The sequence below is a fragment of the Argiope bruennichi genome, chromosome 2 (assembly GCF_947563725.1).
Source record: "Argiope bruennichi chromosome 2, qqArgBrue1.1, whole genome shotgun sequence".
NCBI lineage: Eukaryota > Metazoa > Arthropoda > Arachnida > Araneae > Araneidae > Argiope > Argiope bruennichi.
The window spans coordinates 27,148,609-27,170,233 of NC_079152.1; the positions used below are offsets into that span (position 1 = coordinate 27,148,609).

Here is a 21,625-nt window from a genome sequence, read left to right on the forward strand (position 1 = left end):
TCAGCAGATTCATTGGCCTAGAAAGTCTGTAGGATTTCATTATATCTTTAGGATCTCCCTGCAGATTTTCCTGAAAATTATCCTCAAAGAAACAAGTCTGTAGTAATGGCTGAAATAATGGGATAGCGGTTCAATAGAAAGAAGCATTCGTTATATTATGTCATAAGTTTCCCTAATAGAGCAACATGAATCCAGCAAGACATTATTTTTCAACTCATCTCGTCCTATTCTCTTTCTACCTCAAACGGTTTCGACTTGAACCTTGCCTGAAATTGAATGGACAATCCACTTTATTACACATCTAGCTGCCAACTCAGAAAGTGTCTTCCCTTGGTTTTTTGTTAGAGCAAAATTTGTAAGATTCAAAATGTTCAAATACAATTCTCTTAGGATAACAAATATATCCTTTCCTTCAAATTCAGTATCAGAAAGATTTATTTATTACCACTCATATTCAATTCACCTGCAGGAAAATTTAATTGATATTTCAAACCCTGTTCTATTCTCAAGGAAACGAAATTTTACATCAAAATCTATGGATTTATTGTTTCTTTTCCACCATATTCTGGAATTTATTGCCTGCTTTGGAATGTAGTTGTAGTTACTTTTTTTTAATTAATTTTAACAAATTCAACTGAAAAGAGACCGACCAAGATTTAGTTCGATGGTATATTTCTTTGGAAAAATAAAATATATATAATTACATATTTATGAGCTTTTAAATGGAAGATTTGTAGTCCATGTTATAAACATATGCATTTCAGTGGTTCATTTGTATCGGTGCCGAATCGTATTATATTTTAATTTAGGTTTAAACCCTCAATGTATATAAATTTATCTCTTACTTTGATGGATAAGGTAAATGATTGTCAGCAAAGTAAATACAGTGTAAAGCACCTTTTTATCCATCATCGATTTTTTTAATCATGGTCATTATGTAGAAATTCAAAATCGTGGTTCTTGAGGCTAATCGTCTTTTTTTTTTTTTTTTTTTTTTTTCCTTTAAAAATCTTTTTGAATTTTTCTCAAATAACTTTGCAATTTAATAATTGATATTTACGTAACCAAGAAATTTTGAAAAAGTCACGTGTATAAACCGTCAAAATATTCCATACTTGCCCTAATAAATCTGACACAACTCTTGCTGTATGATGAAGTACACGGTAATGGACCGCACAACAAAATTAATACTAATTTTCCTCTAACACATAAAAATGTAACCCTGTAAAGATGTTTTTCTTCACAGTGACTGATCGAGTTATTAATTCACCATCTCCGACAATTGATGGCAACTGTCCAAAATTCCCATTACGCGGATAACGTAGTTTGCAGAACTACTTCAAATTCAAATCACATTCGCATGTACTTTTCAAAATTTAATTTGATTTCAGCCTCATAAAAAATGTCGTGTCATTCTGATTTTCTGAAAGCATTCGTCATCTGTGCGTTTGAGCTTTAATGTCGTTTAACGAGTTAAAGAAAAAAGATGATATACTCATTTTCTTAAAAATAATGCATTTTTTGATTGCTCAGTCAGTGATAATTGGCACATGAATACATATATATATAAACATGAATTGGAATTGTTCTTATATTTTTTAGAAAAAAGTGTGTCAGCTAAGGAAACATGATTAGTATTTTCATTTTTAACAATTAATCATTAACGAAAGCTATAAATTTGCAGTATTTAAAATTAAATCTAAATTGTTTTTCTTTCAAAACGTTATATACATTGGAAAAATAATCATATAAAAAGGATTTATTTTGTTTCCTAGATGCTTTTATTGATAAATAATAAATCAGATGAACTGCTTCTATAACATTATGTGATTAACTTTCATGCAGAATAGATTTAAACGAAGACTTCAAAATGAAAATTATCGATAAATGTAAAGATAAATTATTATTTTATTTTCAGTGCTTCGCTGAAGCTAAATATTCGATATCAGCAGTTGTAGATTGTTATATTAAGATGATAAAATCATTTCGTTGAATGAAGAAGAGAGTAATATTTAATCCTATTTAATAATAAATATTCGGCTCTAAAAATTACGAAATCTAAATTTCCAAACTGTACACGTGCCTTACTAGTTACATTTAATTTCTCTACATTTACATTTTACGAATAATATTGGCCAAGTTATTAAGCTTTGAATAAGTTATAAGCAATGTTTTTTCGGAATAAACAGTGGAAGAGCAGCCTGATGACTGGATAATCTTCCATTAAAAAGCAGTTAAAATATGAATAACGCATCGGGGGAGTATATAAAAATTTATATCGTGTTATTTATCCCGTCTGTAGTACTGATTAACGTAGCATAAAATACAAAGGGTGTTCAGATGAAAAGATACGAAACGACACTGTGGGAATAAATGAAGACTTTATTTAAAGTATACACCATAGGTCTAAGCACAACGACCCCATTCATTAACGAGCCGAAGGAGAATTCCTGTGGCTGTGACGAGACCCAGTCTTTCACAACATCCTTGAGTTCGCCTAGTTGAAGCACTTCCCTTTCAAATGTTTTTCAGAGGACCAAACACATGAAAATCACAGGGTGACATGTCTGTGCTGTATGGCGGATGGTCGAGCTGTTCCTACTTGAACTTGGCCAGTTTCGCTTGTCTGACCGTGGAGACGTGTGGACGCGCTTTATCATGGAGCTAAAGCCACACCTTGCATGAGTAGTCCCGGTCTTTTGTTCTTAATTAACCTGTGTAGACTTCGGAGTGTCTCACAGTACACATTGGAATTAATGGTTCTTATGTTCTCGAGAAATTCAACAAGTAGCGGACTTCGGATGGAGAACTGAAAGACGGTATGAACGATTGGGTCCTGTGACGCCCACAAGAATTCTATGAAAAAGGAATCTTTCGGCTCGTTAATCAATGTGATTGTTGTCTTCAGGCCAATGGTGTATACTTCGAATAAAGTCTTCATTTATACCCACAGTGTCATTTCGTACCTTTTTATTTGAACACCCCTTGTATAATTATCGTCGATATCCAAATAATTTCTCCAGTAGAAAATATATACTTATCCCTAATGGATTAAGAATTTTTAATGGACCACATTAAAGGGAATGTGGAGCTTTTTTACGTACATATGTGTAACAATAAATAAACAGAATAAGAAAAATTGTAAAATGAAACCATTCATTAATAATTACCTTAAAAGAAAAGGATAGAAAAATGAGTTTAAATTATAGCGAGAAGAAAAGGACTTTGATCGGAAGACTATTATGAAATATGCTCGTTTGATGTGGATACATTCAATTTAAGCTCAATCATCCAATCAAGTCACTGATTCCACTGTTGATACCTGTTTGGATTTCATTTCATTTTTCTTTTTTACTTCCTGTTTTTCAATTTTCAATTTTTCATTTTTTTTTTTTTTTTAGATTTTTATTTATTTTTTGTTTTTATTGTTATTTCACTGATTCTAATGTATGCAGCTTAGGCCGAAGAAGCCTTAACTGCTACATTTTTCATATTTACATACACATATCTATAAAAATTTATATGGATATATATAATATATCAATTAAATTAAACTTAGTAAAGATCATTTACATCTAAGACGAAAGAAAGCATAATGCATATATCAGAATAAAAACTCCCTTGATTATACTTGGAAGCAAAAAAGATTAAATATTGCAGTAATTTTTCTCTAAATATGGAATCCTGATTCAATATTTCGCCGTTGAAACCGGATAGTTAGATCTTTAGTCAACGAAACCAATAGTTGGATCATAATTATTTAGAATAATCTAAAAGAAACCGATAGGACATACTGGATCAGAAATTTAGCATTAAACAATTACCCTTTGTAAATAGGCAATTAGTATGGAACAAACAGAATTCATTGGCTTATTAATAACGTGCAAACTCTAATTTATCATCTAATGCTTGTAGACAGATTGCCTGTAGAAGTGTTGCAACGCTCTTAAGAAAAAATAAATAAATAATAATAAATGATACTGAAATATTCAATAAATTAAATTGTAACACATTATTCCTCTTATATATATCACGATTTTAAAGTTTTCTAAAAGTAAAATGTAATTATAGTCTTTAAAAAATACTCTTTAATAAATAATTTACTGTTTATTCCAAGAAATAATGGGATATAAACATTTATTTATAAATTAGAGGAAAATATAATTTAATAGTTAATTATCTTTTGCTCTGCATTGAAACAGCTCCAGGATTATTTTAGGGAGAAATGGATACTTTGATTTGAAGTCAAAAAACAACGGCAATATCTGAGTGATATCCTTTTTCTCCGAGATTTCGCGCTACATCTGCGGCAGTGTGTTTCATCCCCGAGGATTTAGTTTTATATTTGCCTGCTTACATTTTATATTTGCCTGCTTACATTGGTTTTGCTACTTGAACCTATCGGCTCCGATACTGATATCGTATAACTGGAAATATCAACAGCGAAATCAATTCCATCAATCCATTATATTATTATTTCGGTCAAACATTAAAAAAAATGGAGTATGCATTTTATGTTTCGAGGTTTTTTTTAGCTCGTTAAAAGACAATTTTAGTTCAGTAAAACATCGTCGTTTGTTTCTTATGGAACTTGCCACTGACAAGCCCGCTGTTACGAAGACAGCGATTTAAGCCTGAGGGGGACGTCTCTTATTTTTTATAGCAGCGCCAACTAGGGCCAAGAGTACGACTTTGCTACTCACGCATCACTCATTCGCTTGCACAACCCCTTTTTACAGGAGGGCACATTCACACATCTCACAGATAGAACAACAGAAGAACAACCATGCCCAAACCGTGACTCGAACCCGGGACGCCCAGATCACGGGGAAGACGCGCTACCCCTATGCCAGGACGCCGGCTCATTAAAACATAAAATTCCTATGAAAATATTAAGAATGTGTATAAAAATATTTCTAAAAAATTAGCATTTAATTTGAATTACAAAGCATATGTAGTTTTGTTCTAAATAAATTATTTATATTGGATAATAAGAAAAAAAAGTAGCAGAAAAAACTAAAAACTAAGTCGTCTTTAATATTTTGAATTGTTTTTAAATTATATGTCTTTTAAATTTTTAAAAAAATAATATATCTCTATATAAAATGTTTTTTTCCTAAGGAATTCGACATATTTATATTTGTAATATTACATATGCAAAAAAAAAAAAAAAAAAAAATCATAATCCTGACTGAATAATTCCCAAAAGTGTCTAATATAATCCACTGTCTCCTTAAAACATAAATACCTGATAAACATTTAGAACAATAGGCCAAATGCTTCATAATAGGAAGTAACATTTTTGGTCATAATATCTGAATATAGTAATTAAATATATTCCCTATATTCCTTTTACCATTTTATTATCTAAGAATTCATATAATTCCAACAACTCTGAGATCTAAAATCTATTTCGTGTGTATATTCACAAGATATAGACTTCCTCCTCAAACTCATCAAAGTCTTAGTAGTTAGGAATTTAATTTATCACATTTAATATTGCCAGATGTCTTTAGAGAGAAACGGGGAACTAAAAATAAATTAATCTATCAATGCTGGTGTTGGCTTAATTAGAGAGACGAAAGCGAGAGATGACAGCTAAAATGATTCGTAATGAAGTTTCATAATGCATTTATTCAAAGTAAATTTCATTAATGCCTATCATCCAGCCAGAGAGTCATAGACAGAGAAAGAGAGAGAGAGAGAGAGAGAGTAGGAATTCCCAAAGGGAATCATCTTTCGTAATTTCTAAGACTTTCTCCTGAAAGAATGATAGAATTTTCCTTCCGAGCGCATCCGGCCATTCTTTTCGGTTTTGGAGAGAAATCTTTTTAGGTGGAAAATACGACTTTAAAGTCGCGTAAAAGGCCCCAGCACAATATCTACTTCGGTGGATAAATTAATTACGGTTAAAGTAAGATTTTTCCGGTTCGTTTCAGGGTCGATGAATCCGCTGAAAGAAGAAGTAACCATTCTCCAGTAAAGGATCAAATAAAATATTTCGTTCTGCTATTACCGTGAATTGCACTGAGGGCGGGGAGGAGAAGAGGGATGGACATACCTTAGGGGGAGTGCAGAGTAGTGGCTGTTTAATCACGTGGGAAAAAGTGAATGCCTTCCAGGTCGAGGTTTTAAACAGAGTCGTAAAAAGGAACCAAGACGAATCATTAATTTGTTGTTATTAGCCTTCGAGTAAAAAGAGTTGTTCGGTGAAGTCGAGCACAAATCTTCAAAGCGAGAAGAGGATATTTAATCTTTTGCAGGGGAAAAAGTTCGTAGCAAAGGCGGAATTTCTGTTGTATTTCTTCCTTGGAATGATATGTTTTTAATTTGGAGTTTCTAATTAAGAGAAAGAAGTATTTTTCAGTGGCGTCTTTGGCACAGTTCTTTTTATTAAAAGTGTGCGGGGCAATCATTGTTTGGCATTGCTTTACCTAGAAAGGCACACATTATAAAAGAAAGAAGTAAAAGAAAATGAAAATTCAAAACAATGACGCTCTTGCGGTTGAAGATAATGATGATGGGATATAGCTGAATGCGACTAATAATCTAAAGGTACGCGAGGAATTCAAAGATTTCTTTCCTCCTATTTATAAACACAATCTGATTCGTCTTTAAACACTAAGACATGTGTGGACCCTTAGTGATCCTAATTACATGCAAAATATTAGAAACATTTACAATTTTATCAATGTTATTTTACAAATACTTTCTATATTTGTATCGTAAAGGATTCTATCTGTTTACTTTGAAACAGTAAAAAGATGAACACAGGTAATGCAGTTTTGTGAAAATTTTAACTCATCTAATACTGGGGATTTTAGACAGTACCATTTACATACAAAATTCAAAATAAAATATTGCTAGTATACAAAAGCACAATTTGTTTCTGAAATTTACGATAGTCAATTGTTTTCAGAAGGAACCAACTTAAAAATTGTTATGAAATAAAATATTTTTTCTCTTTGATGTTCAGTCGAGGATTTAAACAGCATGTATGTACTGATTTCGATTGCCAGATAAATGAATATCAATGGTCATCAAGAATATGAATACCAGTGACATTTATTTCGGATTCAAATAAGAAAATTATAGAAGTGGGAAAACCATGAGGCATTGACAATTTGAAAAAAAAATATTATGTTGTTCTAATATTATCTCGACGTATTTGATGTTATTAAAGGGACATTTTTATAAAGAAAAGAACAATTTGTAAAACGGCATTTCATTTTTGAGGTATTCCGAAATAAATAAAAAAATTTTAAACATAATTATATAATCCAAAATATGAAATCCATACTATTTACTTTTCTCTAATTAAAGATACAAGCACAAAAATAAAATTGTATTCCAGTCTTAGCAAGGAATATTTCTCACCTTCCATAGTAAATATTTTATTCTCTAGTGGAATATATATATATATATATATATATATATATATATATATATATATATATATATATATATATATATATATATATATATAGTACGAATTTACTTAAAAATATTGTTCATTTCATTTTAAAATTCTCTAAGATCCCCTGAGGATATTTAAAAAAAATGATTCATGCTGTTCGTATATGCAGTAAGAATTTCCTATTGTGAGGAAATGAAATGAATATGACATATGAAATTTAAATATGTAGATAAGTTATTTATTATTCAGATATTAGTTAAGAGAAATAAGAGATAATTTTACACAATCTATTTATGGATAAATTACTTTGCACGGAAAAACCGGTTTTCTCATTTTTCTAAGAGAATGAGCGTGAGAAACGCACTGTAAGAATACACAAGTTATTTTATAGAATGAGCCCATTTCAGATTCGAAAGTTAGATCGTAATTAGATGACCCCTACCATATTGCAACTGAATTCAATAAATAACCGAAAAATATTGATTAGCGCTAAGTGCGATGTGTACATATTATTTCGAAAACACGAACCTAAAAGCTTTCACCGTAGTTTTGCTTTTAATAAACAATAAGCCGAAAATTACTTGAAAGCTTTTCAAGCAATTTTTGGTAATTGCAAATTCACTGAAATTATATTTATAATGTAGATAAAGTCGGAATAACAGCCATGCAAAATTTTACGAAATAATTGGGACAAATAGCATGAAACGTTTAGATGGCTTTGCATTCTGGAAAACAAAAATAAAATATCGAAGCAAATATACCGCATTTGTTCTTGCAAGAATAGTTGAACCTTTTAATGACAATAATGAACTTTATTGCTTATTTTATGGGAGAAGAGGAAAACTAATTAGGAAAATTAAGTTTGTTATCTGAAATTTGCTTAATATTGTAGATTATTATATTAAAATATGTAAATTTTGTAACAAACTACCCAATTATTTCCATTTTTAGAAACAATACTGTTTTCTTTTTGTTTTATTTAGGAAATTTCAGGTGAAAGCAAAATGTGCTATATTCTTCTCATTGCACTATATTATCGTTGAAAGAGGATATCTTGTAAATGGTGCTTTTAAGAAAACAATTATTTAGAAAATGTAAATTGGTTTAACAAATAAATGCTGCTCTCATTTCATACAAAATGAATTCACAATGATTTTCAAAATTCAGCCTTGTAAAATCTTTATTCAATTTATTATTACAATATTCCTTTAGCTTATCATAATTCTTCTACATTACTCTGTATGCAACTGTCGGTACTATTTTTCACTTCTATTTTTCACAATTTAAGAATATATTTCTGGCACATTTGAAGTTCCTATAATTTTCTTCTACAAAATGCAACGCTTTATTTCCCCTGCTGAAATTTTTACAGTGTGCCTCATAATTTACACTCAGTGCCGAAATTTTTTAATAAAAAATTATAAACTAAAATAATTATAATACATTAGTGCTTATGCCGTGTACTAAATTGTGACTTATTAATGTAATCACAAAGTCGACAACATAAGATAAAAATTAAGCAATGCGTTATTATCAAAAGAATTTATCAAAAATCAACATGGATAAATAAGTGTTATGGGTTTTGTATGAATTCTTCTTATACCCTGACTATCAGGTCATCAGAGATCCTAATAATCACACTCATGTTCCACATTATTAAATATTATGAAAAATAATTAATGTCCATTATGTAATAATAATAAATTAAATATTATTATTACATAATGGACATTATTGGAACAGACAATAAATTTCAAGAAGTGGAGCGCAAATAATTGCATATAAATATTAAGAAAATACTCTCAAGATTTGACAAGTATGGCAATTTTATCTAATTGATAATTCAGAATTCTTTACCATAAATTCATTCTGAGTTTCAGTAATTTATTCTGTCAAGTTTGAGCAATTTTTTCTAATTGATAATTCAGGATTCTTTACCATAAATTCATTCTGAGTTTCAGCATTTTATTCTGTACTATCCGCGTTTGACGAATTGTAGGTTCGCTGGGAATTAAAGTGGCTGAAAATTTCAACTACTCCTTCCTCAAAATTTTTTGAAATTACAAATTTTGAATAGAAACGCAGCTTAATTGATTTTAAAAACCATGCACAGGTATGTTCATTGTGTTTTGTATTCCCCTCATTTTCTGTCCATATACACATAATTATACAGGAAAAAGCAACTCTATTTTGAATTGCAGGTACATTCAAATTTTTACACCATCACTTGAGCCTTTATACAAGAAGAAACAATAGTAGTTGGAATTGCAGGCACGTTAAAAAATTTCTACCATTGTATGAGCATTTATAACGGGAAAAAAACAACAGTGTTTTGAATTGCAGATAGATAAAAAAATCTCCATCATTGCTTGAGACTTAAATCTTTATTTTAAATACAACAAAATACCAAAAAAAATATTAAAATCAAAACTTATATTGCCGAATATCCATTTCTCGATCACAACAATGGAAATAAAGCAAAATGAAATATTAATAGCAACATTGCGAACGGTTTGAGTTTCAATTTAAAAATGAAATATCTTATTGTAAAATATGCTTAAAGTTTATTTTTTTAAAAAATTGTAAATAGAAAGAAATGATATCGCAAAACATTTGGTATCATTGAAAACATATATATTTTTTAATGTTTAAATATTCAAAAAATCATTTTTATGCTATAATAATTTTGGAAGTTGACTTTGAAAAAATGCAAAATTTTGATTCATTTCTTATATAAATTCTTATTAAAATTTTGAAAAAAAAAAATAGTTCCAAAGTAAGTATCCTTACCCTGTAAGACATGTATGTGCCAAGTTCGGCAGCTCTAAGTCAAACGGACTTGCATGCAAAGCACCCGCACACCAATACACACACACGACCACACGTGCGAAGAAACACAAACTTGTTTTCATCTTTATTATAAGTAAAGATGATATGCATAAATAAAATTTTCAGAAACCGATTTAAAAAAATGTAGGTGTGGATATGTATTAATATTTGTCCCTCTAGTTGTCACTAATCGTTAAAAAAATATAAATTCTAGTACATTTTTGAGGATATTTTCCAAGTGAGGTATTCAGAACGATATCTTTTTTTCTTAAATGTCGAAGTAGAGCCTTGCAGTATATTACGGATAGCACAAAATATTTCACAATGATATCACAGAATCCTAATAATGAATTCAGAAATGTTTTTCAAAAATAGGGATTTTAATGATTAAAGCGATAAATAGGGATGATTAAATAGGGATTTTAATTAAGTTAATGGCGGGAATTCGAAGGAAATAATTTAGAAAATAGTCAGTTAAGAAAAAAGTCAGATTTTTAGAAAATTTGAATTAAAAATACTTTTACACACACACACACACACACACACACACACACACACACACACACACACACACACACACATATATATATATATATATATATATATATAATGCACATTATTGACTGATACATGTATCTTTGAATTGCTCGCATTACGGATAGAGTTATATTGTTTCTATAATGTTGTTGTTACTTATGGCACTTTACAAGATCGCTGATAGATCTGTCAGCGATTTAAGCAGAGTGAGCGTTTCTTGTTTTTTCAGTAGAGCCAACTTAGGCGAATACGACTTAGCTATTTCATGCGTTCACATTCGCTTGCACAACCCTTTTTACAGGGGGCACACTCACACACCTCACAAATAGAACACAGAGAAAGAACAACCGGAACTCGAATTCGAAAGGCCCAGATCACGGGGAAGTTGCCCTAGCCCTATGCCAGGACGTCGACTGTTTCCTTAATAGATTAATTTATTGTTGAGTTTTTATTTCATAGTGATTGTGACGTTGCCCTCATCATAATACAAATGCAGTGATTTTAGTTTATATTATTTGTTTAAAATAATGCATTCCAAAAAAATAACGATCAAGAAATCAATTAGTTAATTAACGACGGATTGTTAAAATTATGATGTGTGTTTCATACAATCCCACTATTCCAACGACTCACTTTAGCAAATATTAACGATAAATTCTATGAAGTAAGAGTTATTTATAGAGAACCCTTTTCTAGAATCTATTCTTTTAACATTAATAACTATCATTTCAGTTAGCAAAGATTGGAGATTAAGGTAAACTTCGGTAGCAAGACTACTTAAATTTCTAGTTAAACAATTAACTAGATTTGGTAAAAGGGGGAACTTTTGTATGAAGGATTAGTATGGAATAAGCCTTTCACTTTAAAGCTGTCTGATCATTCACTGTAAAATCTTTCACATTAAATAGTAAATGTGCGTATTCTCATATTTGCTTTATTTTATGGCCGAATAGTTTAATGACATTTAACATTAGGTTCAAACTTAATCTTATTTAGAGTGAATAACATAAACTTTATTGTTAAAAAATTAATTACTATGTACTTAAAGATTGGAAGCTAATAATAAGGTAATTTTTCAAATGACCTATGGTATTAATAACTTTTTCTTTGTTTCCTCTTTATTAATAAATTTACTCTAATATATGTAAAAAAGCGAAAACAGATTAATAAAAATAATACTAAATGATTAATTATTTTAATTTTTATTTTAAAAACTTAATCACGAAAAATCTTTTTTTATCAAAAATTACGAAATACCATCAGTAATGTTTTCATTTCTATGAGTTGTAATATAAACCACATCATTTTGTTTAGGGGAATTTTCTAGAAATGTGTATGTACATTTAAAAAAAATCTAATATTTTCATTGCCAGAAATTAAGTACTTACTCCAAATATTTTAAAATGAAAAATTATAAAACTGGATTGCCTCTATATCTCATTTTATCTTAGTAATAACCGATCGGAAAATATAAGTGAACTTTTGTGCATGTTAAGTAGTGTTTTTGAAAATTTAAACATTTTTTTAATAAATAATTTTCGTGAAATCTGTAGAGGTGGATGATAAACAGCAGCCTGCCGATTGAAAGTATCACTTGCGCTCTGTACAGTTTGAAAATTAGTATATCAATTCAACCCTGAATAACTTCAGATTTGTTGTGCGCCATGCAAACCTTATGAGATATCACCGTTAACGAGCAAATAATTTTTCTATAAAAAAATTCAATAAAATATAGTATTAACGGAATGAATTTAACATTGCAAAAAAAGTAATGGCAATGCCCCATCATTTATTTATGTTCTCTTTCTCTATATATATTTGGTATTTGCATTCAGAAAAGATCAATTAATTCATTTATTTAGAAAGAAGATTATCACTTTAAAACATAATGCTTGCCTTTGTTCTCCTTATCATAGACTGGCCTGAGGACGACTTCAGTGATTTTAAGCCGAGTTTATACCGTGTCTTGTTTCAGTAGCGCCATCTAGGGGTAAGAGTACGTGATAGCTAATCACGCGTCACAATCCTTTTCAAGGAAAATTTCATTCATGCGTTTCATTCGCTCAATCACAGATCGTAATTTAGATTTGATTCGGAGAACAATCAACTCTGAATCAGTACCCCCCAGTGGTATAATTCTCGAAACCGAGGACTTTGTGACCACGACAGGTTTATTCCACAAGGAGAGCCTTCGGCCGGCGGAGTTCGAAATCAAGGCCCAAAGGATGCGTATCCAACGCTCTATCAACCAGGCTATCCCAATCCCACATTTCATTCATTCATTCATTCATCCATCCTTCCACATATCATAATTCAGACCTGAATCAGAGAACGACCACCTCCGATCCTATACTCCAGTGGTATTGTCTTGGAGAACCCTGTGGCTGTAATAGATTTATACGTGCACTAGCCACCATGTACATGGATAGTCTTCGACCGGCAGGATTCGAACTCACAACCCCAGAGATGCGAATACGATACCCGAACAACCAGGTTACCCCGGCCTGTTTATATCTTTAATTAAAATAAACACTTCTTAGTCACAAAATGCCCAATTATTATAATGGAGATAATATTTTAGTTAAACATTCACAGTTTATATGTCTCAAGGAATTGTGCCTTCCAGTCCCCTTTCGCATTCATGAAGATAATACTCTTATTTATATAAATATAATAAAGATAAACTAATTTTCATCAAGATTTAACTAAACAAATGCACAGCAAATAATATAAAAAAAAAATAAAAAAAAACTCACCAAGTTCCAAAATGTGCCTATGTGAATAAATCTAATCTCTCTCTCTCTCTCTCTCTCTCTCTCTCTCTCTCTCTCTCTCTCTCTCTCTCTCACACACACACACATCTATATCACAGAAATCCTTGATTTTTCTGTTTTTATATTTAATCTACTTACCTAAATATGATGTAAAATAAATACATTTTGATAAGTAAAATTCATAGTAAAATACACAAATTCCATGTTAGTGAATCTATATTCTTAATAAATTATGATAGAAATTTAAAAAAAAGAGTGCATTCATATCTAAGTATTCTTACATGTTAGCTTCAATCTATCGGGTTTTCTGAAAGATTTAATTCTTGAATTTTTTTTCTAGGTGTGCCAGGCATAAAAATCAAGTCAGCAAGTAATTTAGATGATACGACAGGTAAGAAACGGAAATTTTTATTTATATCGGAAACACAATGGAGATATATTGTGGAATTATGATCATTTTATTTTAGAATATTCTTATTTTGGGGTAGATGAATTTGTCAAATAATATTAATCAATTCAATAAATATGTTAAATTTCAGTAATTTATTAAATATACTCACCAAATTCCACAGCTGATATAAATTAATTGTCGTTTCAAAATGAATATAAAATGATAAAAAAAGAAACAAATACGTTTTTATTTATATAAAATCTTTAAAACAATACTTGATATAAATCCGGTATAACTGTCTATAAAAAATAAAATATTTCTTTTTTTAGCATTTTTTTTAAATCTTTTATTTCTGTACGCAGTGTATAAGAAAGGGGATATTTTTTAAATATAACAATCGCACGGAAATAATAATTTTTATATTCATATGATATACTCATTTCAAAATTTAGGGGGAAACTGGATTAAGCTTTCATGCATTAAGTGAAAATTTCAGAAAATATATAAATATATTAGTTACTTCACGATCTAAATAAGAAAAAAATGAAAAACGATTTCAACATTCTGTTTTTGATATTTTAAAGTGTATAACTTGTCTGCCATAATACTGTTCTTGAAATATAATAGCACCCTTACACTTAAATAATATATTTAAGTGTAAAATTTCTTGCATATAAATTAATATGAATTAAAAAATACATAGATTTGAATGACAATGTTTTTGTTTAAAAATGCAATAGAAAGAAATTAGGGCTGACATTTTGATGATTGAACTATGGAAATTAGACCAAATAATCAAAGAAATGTGCAATGAACTGACGAAACAGATAGGATATTTTTTACTCTATGATTGAGGATTCATGTTACTTCCATCATGAAACCAGAATTCAGATTTACCATTTTATGACTTACATTTAAAAAATAAATTAAATAGCAAAAGTCGCTTTGTTAATGCTGCAGTTGATTACGGTTCATCTAGTTTTTTAATTGTTCATATTTTCTTTAAATGCGAAACATTGAAGTTTTAAAAATGATCGGCAGACATATTGATTACATCCGTCTGAATAAAAGCACGATTATTTTTAAACCAGCATAATCTAAAAAAATAGACCAGGTTGATCCAAAAGTCTTTTTGGTATCGATATATTTCACAGTAATTTTCGTAACATTATTTCCAAGATTTTCACGTGGCAACAAAATTCAGTTTTTTAGGTCTATATTTAATTTTCTGGGGCAAAATAATGTGTTTCTTTTTTCATGTTTGCATGATTTTTCCCAGCAAAATTATCAATTATTCAGGTTTATTTTTGATCTTAAAAAATAATAAAATACTTTAAGATAGTATAATGAGCCATGCGTGCCTTTAATTAGCTGCAGTTTAGTAAAAATATAGATATGCATGAGAATATATATAAAAGAGTAGGAAGATGAAAGGAAGAATTATTACAGAGAAAGTATGAGAGTAATCTTATGCAAATATGTTCAAACTAAAGGTCATTTTAGCTTTATTCATCATGTTTATTACAATTTTTATAGAATATATTATCTTTCATATGCAAATATTCAGCTAATCGAAAGCAACAGCGTATTCCTTTATATAATATAAAAGGGAGGTCTCTGAATATTGTGACTTATGTGTACACAGTGAAATTGTAACAACCTTAAATTTTAGATTAGAAAATTGACAAAAATGGTGATCTATTCATAAATTCTTCTTAAAGCTTTATTTGACAAAAACATCAGAGATATTGATATGCATATTTTGTAGAGCAAAATCATATTCACTATGCAAAATCTGCATAGTTATGATTCTTCTGTGAAACAGGTAATACATATCTTAATACATATCGAAGAGAACAAACGGATATTATTTTTTCATCCAATTTTTTAGAAAATATGCTAAGATACAAAAGTGAAATAAATGAAAATATGCAAAGCTAAATAATATTCCGCATTCGAAATACTGATTTGAAAACATGAATTAAATCAGTCTCAAAGAAGAAATAAAATTGGAACTGTAAGTAGGATAAATTGAATTCCATACATTTTCATTTTCTCTTTCATTGAATAATAAAAAAAATCTCTATTATCATTTGTACATATTTCAATGATCAAACCAGTGCTCTGATGCAAAATGCAAAGAGAAAATTGATCAAAATAAATGTACATTTATTTCTGTGCTATATATGGTATTCTATGCTTAAACCAAGCGGAAAAAATATTGCGCACTTACGGGAAAGGATTGGAAATTTTATAAATTTTGAACAAAATAAGCTTGTTTCTAAGTATAAAAAATTGCATGTAAAATTTCACATATTTCAAAGATTTCCTTTTTACTATTATACAAAGTGTTCTCAATTTAATTATCTTGTCCTTAGTTCGCTATAATAGTAACTATTCACAAAAAAAAATCTAAATTTTTCTGGACGATTTAGTAAAAGAATTAGAGAGAGAGAGAGAGAGAGAAAAAAAAAAAAAAAAAAAACGTGCTAAATGAAGTCAGTTTCAAACGAGGCCACAAGAACAAGTATGTACGGTAATATATATATATATATATATATATATATATATATATATATATATATATATATATATATATATATATATATATATATATATATATATATATATAGTTTGATGTTATATAATGGCATTACAAAAATTATAAATTTTTTATATATGAATTATAGGAATCATAGACTCTAGCCTTTTCTTATCATCAAAATCCGGAAAATAAAGTTAAAAACCTTTTACATAGAACAAGTTTTAGAGATATATTAATTGTTTAAAACATTCCTATTTATCATAAATGAATGATCTCCATAATATGATTATAAATTCTACATAGTAGTAAAAAGATATTAGAATGTCACAAACCAATATATCTTGCAGTGACAAACGATAAATTAACAATAGATTTGAAATTTAAAATATTCAGATATACATGATTATAGTGTTTTTAAATATCTTTTTTTAGTTTTTATAAAGTTACTAAAAATGAAATTCTTCTGTACATTTCCATTCGTTTCCTTGTAAATTGGAAATGTTAAATTAATTTCTGATAATGTGTTTTTGATTGAAGAGCAATATCTTATTACAATGCATTACCAATCTATTATTTTATATTTAACTTTCATATTAAATATGAAAAATATATATTTAAATATTTTTCACTTCCTTAAAGTTAATAAAATTCTCATTTTTTCTTCCAGAGCTCACTTTTTAAAAAGGTTTTGCTCACTTCCTACCATTCTAGAGTTTCATTTTCTAATATATTCAGAAATATGTGCGTTAACAAATAAAGGTTAAATTAATTTTAATTTCATAGGTGTCAACTCCAACTAATTTAAATTGCAAAATAATAAGTTTTTATTTTTTTTTTTATTTTTGGAGAATTATTTTAATTAATTTATAGAAATTTTATTAAAGACCAAAGAAAAGAAAATTAAAAAATTAAGGTTTCGTTATTGCGCAAAAGTGTAAACAGCATAATGAAATAAATAAATGAAACTTTAAAAAAATCATAACAATATTTTTGAAAACTTCTCATTAAAAATTCCAATATATTAAATATGCGATCAAAATTAGGAGGAAATATTTTTATTGAACCTTCAAGACTTCGATAAAAAAGATTTTTTTTTATATTTCATACATTTATAAAAAGGCATTTTTAAAATTTTTCAATTAATTTAATAATTACTTGAGTCCCTTTTACTTTCACTGATTTTTTTTTTCAAAATGTATAAAGCTAATATTAAGATTTTAATATAAAATTTTGAATAATTTTTTCCCACCTTAAAAAGATGCTGAGAAGACTGAGCAGCCTTAGAGGAAAAGAGAACCCCTCCCTCTCTGTCGGAGTAAAACAAATTTAGAACCAAACACGCGCTTGCATAAAGAAAGAAACGGAGCTCAACATGTTTACTTAAACACTTTTCTATACCACTAGTCTTCGCAGTTCAATGACATTTCTGTTAGCTTTGCAAAAGAATTTGCATAAACCGAAAAAAAAAGATTCTTAAAGTAATCCGTAACTGAATTATTTATAAATACGCACGGTGAAATAAATTTTATTAAGGAATCGCTGCGGCAGCGTTTGACGCGAAATCAAATTCTGGCACATTTATTAAACGACTGAAGCCTCGAGCGAAAATAAATCAATAGAAGCGAATGGTTTCGATTTCCATACATAATTGAAATTAACGAGGAATAATTATATCGACAAATTTGCATTCTGAAATCAATGGTATTTTTATTGAGCGAAAGATGTACAGGTATTTCTCGAAGATTGTAAAAAAAAAAGGACAATGTGCTAATTAATATCGCAGATTCGACCAGGAGTTGGATCACTCTCCCATTATTCAGTTTTATTCAGTAGTAACTAATTATTCTTGTGTTTTTAGTGTATCTTAAAATGTAAGAAACTGGGATGGATTATTATTTTTTTTGATGAATCGAAGTACATTTTTAAGTTTTAACCTAATAATTGTTGAAAGAGTGAAAATGAATGCTTGAAAGAGAGAAAAATAATACGCGAATAAAACCCAATTAGTGCAATTATTTTTACTTGGTTTATTCATGGTTTGAAATACAGGGACATTCAAAAGAGCTGCATAAACTACAAATTGCTATAACTTTCTTTAAAATGAGACAGAAAAAAAAATTATACAATATAAAATGCTTAAGGTCGTGTTGGTATATGTGTCATACACGCTATGCGAACAACCTTGGTCACTCGCGCAATATCTAATACAGTTCATTTCACGTTAGACACTGTGAAGCATTCTGGCGCTATTAATGCGCGCCCGATTTCTGCATACACATATTTCATTCCTCTGAAATCACATCGAAGATTTTCATTTCATTGGAAAACGTCGCTGGATTCGTTTCAGCTTTTTCTTTGTATACAGTAAGAAGGGGAAGAAAGGTATATCTACAGATAAATAGATAAAAAAAAAGGATATTACAGGTTGTTGTCTCTATTTATCAAGTGAATGTACACAGAGAATTGGTTATCCACACGAAATTAAATTTCTTTAGATGAGAAGCCGCTGTTTCATTGACGGTACTCAAATTTACCCACTCAATACAATAATATTATAGGTTCGAAGCACCTCCGTTTTAATTTAATGTACATCCTATAGAATGAGTTAAAACAACTGCCAATGATGCACATACGGTTCCAATCTTAGTATCTTGCCTTCTATTTTCCAAAAGAGGGTCTTTAAAAAAAGCTATGCCAAAAAACTTTATTTTTATCTATGGCTGTTTATGGTGGTTGATTACAAGAACTATGGCAACTTGCCAATTTTAGTGACTAATTTCTGCACACACATTATTGATGTTTTTTAGGTTTTTAAATAATTATATGGAATATACTTTTATAATTTCTAATGAAAGAAGAGGTTGCAGTAACCAGGCGATAAGGTCTCGAAGTCGGAACCGGAGAGTGTCAGGTTCGAGATCCAATTCCACCGTAGAGACGTCTTGCTAGCGGGTTTGGAGCACGTTAAATCCGTCGGGGCTAAACGTCCTCCCACTGGTGAGGTGTGGAAGTTTGGAAAGGCGGATGCCAGCTCAGATTTCATCCTCTTTATCTGACCGCCATTCAGAATGACGAGGTCCGTCCCAAAATAGTCCTTGAGTTGTTTAAGACAGGATGTTAATATAACTAAAAAATAAAACCAGCGACAGAAAAACATGAATTTAATTGTATCAGTCTTTTATAAATTACGCTTGAACAATGAAAAGAGGGCACTAAATTAAAAGTTTTAGCCGAAACAGCGTATTAATGAAAATCATACTTCGAGGCTTTTAACTGACAAAAACATGTGATTCGATGTTTTGTTGAAATGAGTATGAGATTCAAAATAATATTAAAATCATTGTTGCAAATTGACATTTTTCATTAAACAATTTTGAAGATATAAAAAATATATAGAGAAATTAAATTGATATCAGTAAAAAAAAAATATTTCTTTTCAGTTTTAATAAAATGTAGAACCAATTTCGTGGAATTATAGCTTTGGAAAATATGGCATGCATTTCCATAAGCAAATCTTAGTGATTTTCTATGACGATGATTAAGCCGATTTTCTCACTCAACATTGATATTTTTCATATTGTTTCTTCTGAGTGGATGAATTTTTTAATGACGCGACGAGACCATTCTAGAGCATTTCTATTAATATTTTGTACCTCATCGATTAGCTTAGCGAATTATTGAATGAATTTGCAGCTGTAAAAATGTTCAATGAAAGAGTCTGAATTCGCACTGTGGTTTGCTTAAATTTTATTGTAGCCATTCGGCAATAAGACCATTTCTGCGCCATTTACATTGCCGCTTTCCTGTATCTGTGAATAACCATGTATTTTGTCAACTGCAACTGAAATATCCCTAATAGAGATAGTTTGTAATCATCATATTTAGCATAAAGAATTTATCTTTGCTCTAATTATTAAATTGCATATGTTTTGCTTCTCATATAAACGAAAATATGAATTAACAAAATTTAGGAAAACCGGGGGGGGGGGATTGCATATATTTTTCTTATTACTCCTGCAAGTATTACGGAAAAAATATTAAATTACTTTTTCATATTATAGTCATTTAGATATATTTATTAATAAAGAAATTTAAAATATCATGTTTCTTATGTTAAATATGACTTGTATCTAAGTTTAAGCCTTTATTTTGATCAACAAAACTACGCAATAAAATGGAATTATGGAATAATGTTTATCTATAAGTTCTCAATCTTGAAATAACTGCAGACGATTCTCAAAAGTTTGATATTTTATATCAACAAATTTCAGAAACAATGAATAAAATTCAAACGCAAAAGTGTAAAATGACACTGTTATAACCGAATATTTAGTGCTGTGTCTTTTTACTCGCCAATTTCAATTTTAGCCAATCATTATTAACTTATTTTTTCTTACTATTTACTAATATGAAGCTACTTGATCACAAATACTCTCTTTTACATCACATCCATATAGTGACAAGTTCCGTTTTAAAAAGGTCAGTGGTACAGTTTGCAATTAAAAATATAATTTCGTGCCAGACTTCCAATTATCACAAAATTTAAAATTCTATGATGGAATGTTCTCATATATAGTGTTAATGACAGTCAGGAATTTCTTCTGTTATTCTTATAGTAAAATCTCTTTTTCATATATTATAGCTATAATCGAAGTAATTGAACGTGTCCGCTTACAGAGAAATGTAATTTCAAGTTTTTTTCTCCTAAATGTACTAACAATTTTGCTTGCAACATAAACTGAAAATTAATGGAAATATTCCAGAATTTTATATATCTTCGCATTCCTTTAGTAATTTAAAGATTTATTTGAAACTGACGTTTTTTAAATATGTAAGCATTTAATTTATTAATTAAATGCATGAACTTTCTCAAATGTTAACTTTTGTGGCTTTTGTAAATGTCTGCAGGCATCTACCTTATTGTTTCCGAAGAAATACTTTTGTTAAAAATGCATTTTCCCAAAATTAAAAAATAGTAGCATTGCTTTAAAAAGTTGTAAAAGATTTCTTTTTGCCAACTACAGAATCAGAGTTATCACTTAAATGAAAATTCATTAAAATGTTTGCTTGAAGGAGTTAGAGAATTCTTCAAATGAAAGAAAACAAATTAGTAAGCCTTTTCTTATCAAATG

General features: G+C 29.2%; 1 protein-coding gene across 1 annotated transcript in view; it reads left to right on the plus strand.

Annotated features, from left to right (window-relative positions):
• Positions 1–21,625, plus strand: part of LOC129962145 (nephrin-like) — a 132,409-nt gene that overhangs the window by 67,040 nt on the left and 43,744 nt on the right. Inside the window, exon 2 of the mRNA XM_056075883.1 lies at positions 13,898–13,948. Within this exon, the coding sequence (XP_055931858.1) occupies positions 13,898–13,948 (51 nt within the window). The remainder of the gene's footprint in view (positions 1–13,897; positions 13,949–21,625) is intronic.